General features: G+C 35.8%; 1 protein-coding gene across 2 annotated transcripts in view; it reads right to left on the bottom strand.

Moving 5' to 3' along the window:
* Positions 1 to 13781, bottom strand: part of CLIP4 (CAP-Gly domain containing linker protein family member 4) — a 78825-nt gene that overhangs the window by 60590 nt on the left and 4454 nt on the right. For both annotated transcript variants that reach the window (XM_035000836.1, XM_035000835.1), the window contains exons 2-5: positions 11945 to 12092; positions 3312 to 3451; positions 2418 to 2511; positions 1109 to 1270 (exon numbers count right to left, since the gene is read on the bottom strand). In XM_035000836.1, the coding sequence (XP_034856727.1) occupies positions 1109 to 1270; positions 2418 to 2511; positions 3312 to 3451; positions 11945 to 12077 (529 nt within the window). In that variant the 5' untranslated portion in view covers positions 12078 to 12092. The remainder of the gene's footprint in view (positions 1 to 1108; positions 1271 to 2417; positions 2512 to 3311; positions 3452 to 11944; positions 12093 to 13781) is intronic.

Genomic DNA, 13781 nt, shown 5'->3' with positions numbered 1-13781 from the left:
AGGGAATAAGTTAAAGACTAATTAAACATATAAATGCTTACAAATCATATTCATTCATAATACTTTAGTCAACAAATGAATTTGGACTTCATGGTAGGAAAAAAGAATCTTGTAATTCTAAGGACATTGTAATAACTTTCAATAAATCACCATGATGCTATACTTAGACACACGAAATCTTCCAGATTTGGGAATCCCATTTTGCATGTCTTCTGTAACAAGGGTTTAATACATTTGGTTCTACTAATTCTACCTTAATCTAAACCACACCACCCCACGTCCTACCTACAATTGCAAACAACTATGACATGCTCAGGACAAACTTTCCTGAGTTATTAAAGACACTGTACTATCAAAAGAGGTTTTCTTAACATCAATCAAAAATTAAAAGGTAAAAGTTAAAGATAAAATGGACGACTATACAAAGCGGAGTGAGAAACAGTCGGAAATTTAGCTACTGAATCTCTAAAACAAGTCTTCTATGAATGGGGAAAACACCGTACACCGCTCACCTTTAATTTAGGGTAATACTATTGCATTTGCTCTCATATTTTTCTCAACAGAAAATTGACCCACTGAGAGGACCAGAGAGAAAGTCAAAATACCAGCACTGTAATATAGACAGTCTGATATTCAATTTTAGGATATCACTATCAAAATAGAAAGGGGAAAAAAAAACACCTGAATTTGTATCCTTCTTTAATCAGAGAATTTCAGAACCAAATGCCATCTAAAATACTCTTTATGATTTCAATGCTTAGCACTGAAAGCTTTATTGTTCTATTTCTGGCTACTCAAGACAAAAGAATTATACAGCACATAGATTCAATTACACTTTATAAAATCCATGTTATACTGGGGAATTTGCAGAGATATAAAAACCCAGAGAACACCATTTTACTTTGTATCTCTGTACTAAGCCTTTTGTTTAATGACAGCAGTTAATCTTCAATAAAGAAATATTAAACTATTCCTGAAGAAAAAAATGGGATAAGAGGTCATATGGAACAAGATGGATTACAAGCAGAAATCTCTTTGAATTTTAATTTTTATGCCACTAATAAAGTGTTCAACTAATAACATCTCATGGTGATCTTATAGTACTTGCCTTTTGGTTTAGATGTCTTCAAAATCACTTTTATAAGCTCAGGGACATCAAAATAAGCAGCATAATGCAAAGCATTCATATTTGTCCAGCGACTCCGTAAACTAACATCTGCTCCCAGATCAATAAGCTGAGTTGCAAATTTTACAGCTGTATCAACATCACCTAGAGAAAGTTTTCTAAATTATTTTCCTTCAGTACAACCTGAAGTTCCAATGGATGTCTATCTACTAACTTATTTAAAAAGCCAAAGCAAATAGCATACTGAATCTACATATACACCTCAAAAATTTCACTTACAAGGAATTTGTTCTAAAAAAAACAATCCTACTCAGAGATATGGATAAACACTTAGTTGTAAAGATGTTCATCACAGCACTTTTTATTATGAATAAAATTTTGAAACTAAACTACTTTATAAATAAATAAACATAAACTATTTTATTCTAAAAGAACAATAATATGATATTGGTTAAATAAATCATAAGTCATCCACATACTAGGATACTATAAAGCCATTAAAAGCAATGCCCTAGACCAGTACTACTCAGTGTGTTCTGTGGACCACTACCAGCCCCGAACTCATTTCTCTGTCCTTTTGATAAGCCTTTTCTTTTTCCCAAAGCAATAATTTCTTCAGATATATATTAATTGAAATGTAATTTTATGCCTTTTGAAAAACTGGGCTTGTATTTTATGTCTTTATTTTATTTTTCTATTATAATTTCATTTGTTTGGTTTTTTTTTTACAATCAGTCCATGATGGATTATAAGAAAAAAAAAGTCCTTCACCATCAACAGCTTAAGAGGCATATATCAGACTACTGAAACGGAGAGATGTTCACAGTATACAGTTAAGTAACAGAGGCAGGTTTATACAATGGTAAAGCACAGAACGCCAATCTGGGAAAATATGCGTGTATGTTATGTATACAGGAATACTCCTTAGGTCTAAAGACTAGGGTCTGTGAGGATTGGGATGCTTGGAAAACAGCTTAGATTGTCTAACCTTGCTGTAAACTCTCAGGAATGTTCTAGGGTGCTATCAGTTACTCTCACCTAGTGAGAATGCAGCTATGAAGCCTGCTCTAGAAAAGTTGGGAGGTATCAGGAGACTATAAAGACCCCCACCCCTGAGAAAAGGAGGGGGAAGGGAACAAGGTTTTCGGGAGGACCCAACTGAATGCTTGCCTGTTCAGGGGACATTATCATCATCAGCTAGGTGCCCTCCCAGGGACTCTGGTTGCATAACATAGCTTATACAAACACAAATACAGATGTCTTAAGCCACCAGCAGATTTGCCACACTTACCAATACCATGAGCTCCAGATTTGCAAGTGTAATGTAAAAGAGTCATATCTGTCAATCCATCTCTGTCATTCACATTGCAGCCTCTCTTAAGAATCTGAGGAAACCAAGGAAGATATGACAACATGATGACTGAAAACTGATTTCAAACCCACGCTGAGAACCAAGTTAGTCCATCCTATCAGAATTAGTTCTCAATAAAATGAGTAGCTAGAACTGGCTTCTCTTAAGGATAAATTTTAAATTCTGCATCCAATAGCAATAATGAAAATAATTTGTCACCAGACTGAAGGAAATTCTTAAAGACTATTCCAAGGTAATCTGGCACTCCAAATATGTCTCTTAGCCTCTCAAAGGATAAGCAGAATTTTCTTTCTAATGGTTATAATGGTATTTGAAAAACTATATAAGCTCTCTCTTCTTAACCACATGACGATATGCAGGTCAAAAAACCCAGTTATTCTTTCTTCCCTCCTTCAAAAAATCAAATACTTTTGAAAACTATATTTAAGCCTACATCTTTACCAGACCACCCCAAAGTATGGATAAAACATGTTGGTAATCAAATTTCCTCATGAAATGTATTTTTTAAAGTCTACAAAATTAATGTGTACAAAGAAAGGAAGTATGGAAAATGCCACTGTCACCGAGTCTCTAACATCAGAACTCCAGGCATAAGCAAGTGAGGAGCATGAGGGAACAATGGAAAGAATGTACAATACTAACTCAGCTGCCCCACGCAAAGCCTGGAGATACAAAGAACAAACACCAGAATCTTTAAAAGGTTTTTCATTTATCACCACCTTTCCATTCAGATGGTGGGGTTTGCTGGGGGGGGGGCATCTATACAATTAACAATCCTAACAATGCAAAATGTAAAATGGAAGAATTCCTTACCTCATTTCCAATAATGTCAATGTTTTGCTGGACCTGAGGAACCCACTGTCTTAAAATGGCAAATAATTCTGATACAGAAGTTTTAGGATCAAAGAGAATTTCCTGGCATGATGTATCATTAGGATCAAAGAAAGAAAACTCTGTTTGAAATTAAAAAAAAAAAAAAGTGTAAATTAAACTTATTAAAAGTGCCAAATAAATATATTGAAAATAATAAACAATAAGACCAGGGCTCAAATGATACAGATATTTTTAGATGCTAGGAGAAGTAGGTTTACATTAAACAATTTTCATAGCCCAAGTCAAGAGAGCCAAAAAGTATGCAGCATTCCTGAATTGTTGTGGGAACAAGGTTTCTGTGCATCATACCACATTTTATTACAGACAGAACAAAAAATGTGAGGGCACCCATCTCAAACCTTGAACTTTCCAACAACTACTTCTAAGGCACAGAAAATCTATCAAATTTTATCAATATTTTCAGCTCTCACAGCATAAATATATCATGAACAGCAGATTCACATCTATAATTAAAACACACATAAAAGGGGGAAAATGCCAAAATATCAACTGGTGTGCAATTTTATATATTCTTTTTACTTCTCTGTATTTACCTAATTTTCTGTAAGAGACAGGCATTACTCTCTACCCGCTGAAGAGGCATGAAAACTGCCATGCCAACGATAAGGGACCAATATCTGGCGATGCAGAAGTGAAACCTTGTACCAGAGTGACTGGGTGATTTGGGAATATGTATTAGTAAAAACATGGAATACTAGCAAAATTGAACATGATCTAAATATCTCTTAAAATTTCTCTAAGATTCATGGAAAACTTTGGTCAGCCTATGGCTAGAGAAGAGAATGGAAGAAAATCAGATTCTACTATCTCAAACAATCCCACAAAAGGGGGGGGGGGACAAAGAATAGAAAAAACCAGAAACATCTAAAGGAAAGCATTAGAGAACCAACATTTGCAGAGTACTTACAACTAACCAAACACCTTACAAGTCCTCACAAACACCCTACTTGGGGGTACTATTATTCTCATTTTGCAGGTAAAGAAACCAAAGCTCAGACTAAATAATACTTGTTCCAAGTCACACAGCTAGTAAGTAAGGCACATCTGGGGTAGAAAACCAGATCTGTATCCAAAGTCGATCTTCCTTCCTCTATTGTGCTGCCTCTGTAAAAGAATTCACTATTGAAGTCAGCTTTTAACAGCATACACGAGTAGCAGGATTCATGGTTTTTTTAATGCCCTCTGCATTTTTATATATTTTCCAAAATTATACTATGTACACATAATTCATATTTTTAGAATCAGGATAACTAAAAGGTGAGTGGGAAAGCACAAAACCAAGGATGTGTATAAAAGGAGAGCAGCAGTCCATTAGGAGAGAATCAAAAAAACTAAAACTAGAATGAGATACTATCTAAAATCTTAGACAACAGAATGGCCCTCTAGGTTCAGAAAGGAAGACTCAGAAAAGAACTGGTATCCAACGGAGAGAAGCACCTTGCATGGTTTCCTGAACATAGATTTGGGTAAGTTTCCTATAGGTAGCAGTTGACTAGATAGGGTGGGGGTGTCTAACTGATTACCTATTCAATAAATATTTATGGATCAGTTCTTTTTTTAAGCATTGGGCATTGATAGTGGAGGAATTTCTAAATATATACCTAGAGACTCATCTGCATGGGTCCACAGGAGACATGTTCAAGAATTCTTATTCTAACATTAATTATAATGGCAAAACAGCTGGGCTGAAACATCTCTCCATAAAGAAGTGGACAGAATTGGCATATTCTATTTTTTCCTTTTTAACAACTAAAGAAATGAATTAGATATCTAAATCGTGAGTTGATAAGGCTAGGTCTCAAAAAACATACTGATTGATAAATTAAGCTGCAGAATAATATGCAATTTCTATCATTTACATAAAACTACAAATACACAAAACACTACTACATATTATTTAAGTATGCTCATTTATATAGTAAATATATGATAATATGGTCTGGAATATTCATACTAAATATCAGATAATGGTTGCCTCTGGAGAGCAAGGGGAATAGGACCAAAAGAAAACAGAAGGAATTTCAACTTTAAGGTTTTCTTGTAACCAAAAAACAAGAGCTAAAGGGAAAATGACAAAATGCTAATATTTATTCTTTCTGACAGTAGATATGTGTGATCATATATGTTTGCTACTACTATATTTTGTGCATTTTTATATGATTTCCTATTTTAAAAAAATGAAAAACAATGGGAAAAGCATCCAAAACACAGTATCAATAAAAGTAAGAAACATGCCAATGAATGTGTGAGGCTTATTTATAGAAAACTGGGGGGCACCTGGGTGGCTCAGATGGTTAAGCATCTGCCTTCGGCTCAGGTCATGATCCCAGGGTCCTGGAATCGAGCCCCACATCAGGCTCCCTGCTTGGCGGGGAGCCTGCTTCTCCCTCTCCCTCTACTGTTCCCCCTGCTTGTGCTCTCTCACTCTCTCTATCAAATAAATAAATAAAATCTTAAGGAAAAAAAAGAAAGAAAGAAAACTGGAAGAGGAGAGTGACTTAAATGGAGTGAGATACATCATGTCGCAGAACTAAAAAATATCTAAAGCCGCCAATTTTACCAAAAATAATTATTTAAAATAATTTCAATTCTAATCAAAAATCTCACCAGGATTTTTTTGTGAGAGGAGATACAGATTTACTCTATGGTTCATCAGTAGCAGAGCTTCTCAAACCTTAACGTAGATAGAAATCACCTAGGGATCTTGGTACAATGTTAATTCTGAGCCAGTAAATCTCAGGAGGGGCCTGGAACTGAGCTTCTTCTTCTTCTTCTTCTTCTTCTTTTTTTTTTTAAGATTTTATTTATTTGAGAGAGAGTAAGAGTGAAAGAGATCACAGAGGCAGAGGGAGAAGGAGAAGCAGGCTCCATGCTGAGCAAGGAGTCCAATGTGGGGCTTGATCCCAGGACCCTGAAATCATGACCTGAGCCAAAGTCAGACACTTAACTGACTGAGCCACCCAGGAGCCCTGGAATTGCGTTTCTAACAGGCTCCCAGTGATGCCAATGCTACCAGACTAAGGATCACACTTTGAGTAGCAAAGATCTAGAAAGTAAATATAAGATAAATAAGCAAGAACACTTGAACTAAAAAAAAACAACAATGATCTGTGTAGGGAGAGGGGGCAGTAGCCCAATAAATAATAAAGCATATAACAAGGCTTCCGTAATTATATACTGAGGTGATGGCAAACAGCAAACAGCTCATTTAAATAATAATGACAATATGTTACACTTACTAAGTACTTAATAGATACCAGGGACTGTTCCATGCACTTTATTGCCTAGTTTAATCCTCATAATGACCATATGAGGTAGGTACTATTATTGTTCTCATTTTATCATAGAGGAAATAGAGGGAACAGAGAAGGGACAGAGAAAATAAATAATTTTCTTAAAATCATGCAACTGGTAAGTGGTTGAGTTAGGACTGAAAACCAGACTGATCTGTAATCTTAATCTTGATGCTATACTACATATTAACAAATCTAACTAAATCCAAAGTTTAAGCTTCTATACAGGGGGGGAAAAAAAGCTTTAATCAAAAGAAAGCAGGGGGGGTTGGGGAGGAACTGTCCCACTTCATGTCAGGATGGAGTAATGAGGACCAGATTTGCCCCTCCACCTGAAACAAAAAGAACAAAGAAAATAGATGAAATGCAGTTTTCAAGGACACTGAACATCAAGGCAATGAAAGACAGTGATCATAACAGGATACAAATAAGGTGAGTCTTACAATTGCCTCAGATATCTGCCTTGACAGTTTCCAGGTCTCAGTGCAGAGAGAGGGAAACCAAGAGAAGCACAGACGACTCCCTGAGTTGAGGAGACAACACTGAGAGCCAAGGAAATCCAGGGAGCTAGAGTTCACAGGAAAGAGTATCAGAGAGGAGAGAGATAACCACAGCAAGAGAATCCCAAAGATCTATGAAGGGTCTTCTTATTTTATATATGCTTGTGAGGAAAACTTGAGGTAAGAGAAAGAACCATCGTAAAGGATTAAAAAGATTAGAGCCCAGTGCTCGTAAAGGGCCTAAAATAGTACCTGTTCAGATGAATGGATAAAGAAGATGTGGCATGCATACACATACACACATACACACACACACACATACACACAATATGGACTATTACTCAGCCGTGAAAAAGAATGAAATCTTGCCATTTGCAATGACGTGGATGGAACTAGATGGTATTATGCTAAGTGAATTAAGTCATATCATATGACTTCACTCATATGTACAATTTAATAAACAAAATAGATGAACATAGGGGAAGGGAAGGAAAAACAAGACAAAAAAAGAGAGGGAGGGGCGCCTGGGTGGCTCAGTCATTAAGCATCTGCCTTCAGCTCAGGTCATGATCCTAGTGTCCTGGGATCAAGCCCCGCATGAGGCTCCCTGCGGAGACTGCTTCTCCCTCTCCACTCCCCCTGCCTGTGTTCCCTCTCTCGCTGTGTCTTTCTCTGTCAAATAAGTAAATAAAATCTTTAAAAAAAAAAAAAAAAACAGAGAGGGAGACAAACCGTAAGAGAGACTCTTTACTATAGGAAACAAACTGAGGGTTGCTGGAGGGGAGATGAGTGGGAGGATGGGGTTACTGGGTGATGGGCTTTAAGGAGGGCACCTAATGGAATGAACAATGGGTGTTATATGTAAGTGATGAATCACTAAATTCTACCTCTGAAACTAATAATACACTATATGTTAACTAAATTGAATTTAAATTAAAAATAAATAAATAAAATAAAAAAGAAATAAAATAGTGCCTGTTCCCACCAAAAAGACTAGGAAAAAAATTCACAGGGCACTGGGTAGAATACTGAATAGTAAGGAATAATTAGCCCCAGATTAGCACTGCTCCAGAACCACCTAATAAATAATAAAACAAGACCTGAAAGGGCCAAACTATTTCCAAGGAACTTAACTGCATCCCATAACAAAATTCAAGAATACTTACAGGAATAGAAAAATATCCAGCACCCAACAGGTAAATTCACGATGTCTGGCATCCAATCACAGATTGCCAGGAATGCAAAGAAAGGGGAAAACATGACCCATAATCAGGGATAATCAACTGAAACAGACCTAGAGTTGACATAAAATTATAATTAACAGAAAAGAACATTAAAACAGCCATTATAACTGTATTTCAAATGTTCAAAAGGTTAAGTAGAGACATGGATGATATGAAAAAGACCCAAATTGAACTTGAGAGATGAAAACAATAGCTGCAATGAAAACTACATTGGATGAGATCATCAGCTGATCAGACATCGCAGATGAAAAGATTAATGATCTTGAAGACACAGCTACAGAAACTATCCAAGATAAAACACAAAAGAATTTTTTAAATATGAAGAAAGCATCAGCGAGCTGTGGGACAACTTCTAGGAACTGGAGTGTCTGAAAGGGCCAAGGGGCAGAAAAAAATATTTGAAGATATAATGATCTCCCAAACTCGATGAAAACTGAAACCAACAGGTCCAAGAAGCTTCACAGACCCCACGCAGAAGAATATAAAGAAAATTACACCAAGACACATCATAGGAAAATTGCTCAAAACCAATGATAAAGAGAAAATCTTAAAAGCAGCCGAGGTGGGAGGTGGGGGGAGAGGCATTACATTCAGGGAAACAATCACAGCACTTTTCCTATCAGAAACAATGCAAGTAAAAAGACAATGGAGCAATATCTTTAAGCACTGAAAGAAAAAAACTGTTAACCTAGAATTCTATACTCAGCAAACCTATTTCTCAAAAGAGAAGGCAACATAAAGATGTTCCTAGACATCTAAAAGTTGCAGGCATTCCTCACCAGCAGATCTGTACCACATGAAATGTTCAAGGAAGCCCTTCGGGCAGAAGGAAAATGGTATTGACTGGACATCCAGACCTGCACAACAGAATAAAGAACACTGGAAATGGTAACTACTTGGGCAAATAAGATATGTTACTATTACTTAAATCCCTTTAAGAGGTAACTCATTCTTTAAGGAAAAATAGTAATGCATCGTGGGGTTTATAACATATGTGATATGCATTCTGTGTACACTGGATTCCAAAAATCTTTATATTGCCTTGCAGGGTAACCACCTGGAGAATCAACACTGACCTGCATGTCTAAGCTCTGGTTTGTGCAGTTGGTTTTTCTTTGTTTCTTTTTTTAATCTCATTCTCAGTCTCACATTCAATGGCTCTCATTACACTCTGCATAAAATACAAATTCCTTACCAAGGCCTAAATGATCCCGCGTGATCTGCCCCCTGCCTTTCTCTCCAACATCCTCTCCTGTCATTCTGCCCCTCAACCACTTTGCTTCTCATCCACAATGGCCTTCCTTTAATTCTTAGGATGTACCAAAGTTTTGTCCCCAACTCTGTGTCTTTAACTTCCTATTCTTCTGCCTGGAATACTTCTCTCCAGGCTCTTCTTGTGACCAGCTTCTTCTGACTCCGGATGACCACCCCATCTACAATAAACACTCTGCCCCATTATCCTGTCACAGCACCCTGTTTCTTTTCTCCACAAAATTCATTATAATCTATAATATTTATGTTTTGTTTATTAATTTGTTTATTGTCTTTCCCCATTAGAATGTCTATCTCAGTCACTGTGCTATCCCCAGCAACTAGGACAGTATCTGGCACATAACAGGCCCTCAGTAAATAATAAATACAATTCAGGATGCCACTTTTCAAGGGGACACTGACTACACTGTACAAAGAAAGAAACAACTAGAATGAAAAGGGTCTAGAAATCCTAACACTGAGGGACTGATGAAGAAACCAGAAACATGTAGCCTAAGGAACTAGAGGCTAAATAAAAATATTCAAATTATCTCCAAATATTTGAAGGCTATCATATAAAGAAGTATGTTCCACACATCAAAAACTAGTATCGGTTGGCCAAAGTTTCAAGGAGACATATTTTGAGTCTATATACAAAAATAACTTTATCACAACTAAAACTTTTTAACCATGAAATGGACTGTTCCACTAGTTTCCCACTACTGAAGTTATCCAAATGGCTGAGTGGTTATTCATCAGAGATCCTGAAAATAGAATTTCTATACTAAGAAGAGAGTAGGGAAAGTTGACCTACAGGTCCATTCAGATTCTAAGAATGTATAATTCTAAGCATATAGGAAGTGTTTAATTTCAGTTATACAAAGGGGTCAATGGCCATTATCACCTTACATTCAATGTATTTATTCAACAAACACTGACTGAGCAACTAATCAACAAATCACTAGCCCTACATTAGCCCTGAGAAGATAAACAAAAACAAAGCATGGTTGTTACTCCATCCCAAAGAGCTATAGCCTAGGAAAGGAAATAAGACAATTATGACTCAGGATAGAATGAAGGAAGTGCCATAAGCAAGGCACAAAGTGCTTTAGTTAAGGTTTTTCCCACATAATTGATTTTGTTATATCTGAAAATAAACCCAGCCCACGTTTTATAAAAGCTGCAAATAACTCCCAGGATCCAAGCACAGGTTTTATGGAATATTTCTGATCACTGCAAGGCAAGCTGCTCTAGAATCTGAACTTGGAGCTGAGTAATTATTAGAATGGATATGACTAAAGAGATAAATTCCCCACCTAACAATTTCATATCTACTAATATTTAAAAATTGCATTTCTGAAGAAAAAATAATAAAAAATAATAGAAATTGCATGATCTCTGCCTCCGAAGACAATTTGAAATGATGACCCAATACTTTACTTGAAAAATTCTAACTAAACTAGAAATGTAATAAATCTGTTAAATTCATCTCCTGGTTTTCTTTTATTCTTTTAGCAATGGTCTGATAAAATATAGTTCTGTAGAAATAAGTCTAAATAGGTAAAAACTAGAATATATATAAATTTACATTTTACAAAGGAGATTTAAGTGAACTGATTTAAATATGAACCAGTCCCACTTCACATTCCAGGGAAAGGTCTCACACTCTCTACCTAAGTACATGGCCTTTTTTTTTTTTTTTTTTTTAAGTTTTACTATATTTGTGTATACATAATTACAATGGAAGACAACTGAGAGAGGATCCAAATTAGGCTTGCTTATGTACTGAAACACATAACTTGTTACATTGTCCCCCAAATTTGGATCATTTCAGTAGTGATTATTTGGTGAATTAGATCCTAGCACTTCAGAGACAGCAGGGCCCTTAGAGATGGGTAGCTCATAATATTTTGTTTTGTCTTAATACATGGCTTTTTAAGCAAGTCAGTATATTTAACCAAAATAAATACATCAATAGCAAAAGAATGCTAGATGTCTAAGCACCACTGCATTCTAAAAATAAGATCCTCTAAATCCATCATGGTGCTTAAAATGAACATTTTTACATAATAAAAATGCTGACAGCAAAATAAAGCATTTAGCTTAAGAGGCAGGAAAAAAGCAATAAGCAATTGTATTTTTGAAAAAGGAAAACTAGCGATTTTATGAAAATCATGGCAAAGGGTTTTAGGAAAAATTATGAATGCAAAAAGGGCATAAGACAGAAGTCAAGTCTCCAGGCCTTTATCAGCTACTCGACGTACCGCAGTCCGAAGGCATTGGTGCCGCAGAAATGGAAAAAACAACGGGTGTCTCAGAACCTGGAAATAAAAACGGGTATCTTCCAATCAAACAATTTCCTTCTACTGGAAAATCTGGAAGGTCCTCTATGGTCATCTTCTAGAAAGCCACCTTTAATGAGAGGGAGAAAAAAGCATATCTATTATATTTGTATGCAGCTTAGAATGATCGCCTTCAATCACAATAAAAAAGCCTATTTTCTTTTAATATATAACCTACTGACATTTTTTTTAAGATTTTATGTTTTAAAGTAATTTCTACACCCAACATGGGACTCAAACTTACAACCCCGAGATCAACTGTTTCATGTTCCTCCGACTGAGCCAGCCAGGCACCCCAACCCACTGACATTGTAAACTTCAACCTTCAAGAATCTCTTTTAGAGAGGAAGAGGAAAATAAAACTTCCTTTTAGCAAACTGTTGTTGAAGAATGTATGTTGCTTCATAAGTCTCTTACAGACATGTAATCTTTTTAGACAAAGTCCGGGAGTAATAACAAGCTATGTATTTCCCAATAGGTGAAAATTTTTTAAAATGCTGAGTTAATCTAAATGGGTGATCTTCTCTTTACTCACAGTAACAAAGGGACATAATATCTCTTATGGATATATCTCTATCTATCATAGGATCTGACACAGGTTATATTATCTATCATCCAGTAATAGCTCACGTCATATGCTCATCACATGAAAATCATATACTTTAGAATGTTATTATTTTCTGAAATCCCCGAACACTTTACTGAAAATCAATCACATCATTTATACAAATATGGATCTAAGAGCTTATTGGCGTTCACTTCTTATCAACGTACAAGACCTATTCAGTCTATCCTAGCAGAAGTTGGAAGGCCATGCCTTGTAAACCACGTCACTTATATTACCTCTTTTTCCCAGAAAACATGAGAGCTTAGAATAAATGTGCTATAAACTGGACTGCTAATGCAGCCTAGCTCATTTGGAAATGGCATAGAAGGCAGAGAAAATGTTAGTAAAACTGAACTATAAAGGTAAAAAAGCATCCAGTTTCTTTTGTATCAAATCTTTAAAGTCTGAAATATTATGAATCTCTATATCTGTTTTAAATATAAGCAAAAAACTATATTAAAAACTAAATAAAAATGATTTTTGACCATTTTAATAGAAAGAATAAATCAAGATAGTTAACTGATAGCTTACTCTACCAGGTCATAGTAGAGTAAGGATATTACTCAATGTGTGTTCTATTATACTTCGTTAACCAGTCCTATATCTAACTTACCCATCTTTACTCCACCATCATCATCCTGCTCCAAAGAAACAGTCACCCCTCTGAGCTAACTGGTTCCTCTCCAACTTGATTCATATGTTTTCTGAAGACTAGCAGGAACTGGTAAAGAGTAAGGTGATTTCTTTTTTTTTTTTTTTTTCATAAAGTGCATGCTTATATGGATGTGTGGATATTCTATATTAAAGAACCTAATCCAGTGTTAACTATATTAAAGGTATTCAAGTTTCTTGGATGCTAAAGTTACTTGCCACCCAATACTTTGAATCATTTTGACAGTAACTCTGCCACATAAACAGGAAAATAACAAGGAACGGGTATCACACAGCAAGGTGATCTTCCTCAAATACTTCAATTCCAAAAAGTAACACACACCCTAGAGTTTCTCATCCAAAAATGTTTTTTGAAAGTGATCCTGAGACCACCTGTCATCTCCTTGCAGGTTGTGGAGATCCTTAAAGAACTGTACCTTATACAACTATCACTTACCACAGGAGCTAGATTAGCATCTTACACATATTTTTTATTCAAAT

The sequence above is a fragment of the Mirounga leonina genome, unplaced genomic scaffold (assembly GCF_011800145.1).
Source record: "Mirounga leonina isolate KUSES-001 unplaced genomic scaffold, KU_Mleo_1.0 Mir_125, whole genome shotgun sequence".
In the NCBI taxonomy this organism is placed as follows: Eukaryota; Metazoa; Chordata; class Mammalia; order Carnivora; family Phocidae; genus Mirounga; species Mirounga leonina.
Note: the sequence above shows the minus strand (reverse complement) of the source record. Positions and strands in the feature narration are given on the sequence as shown.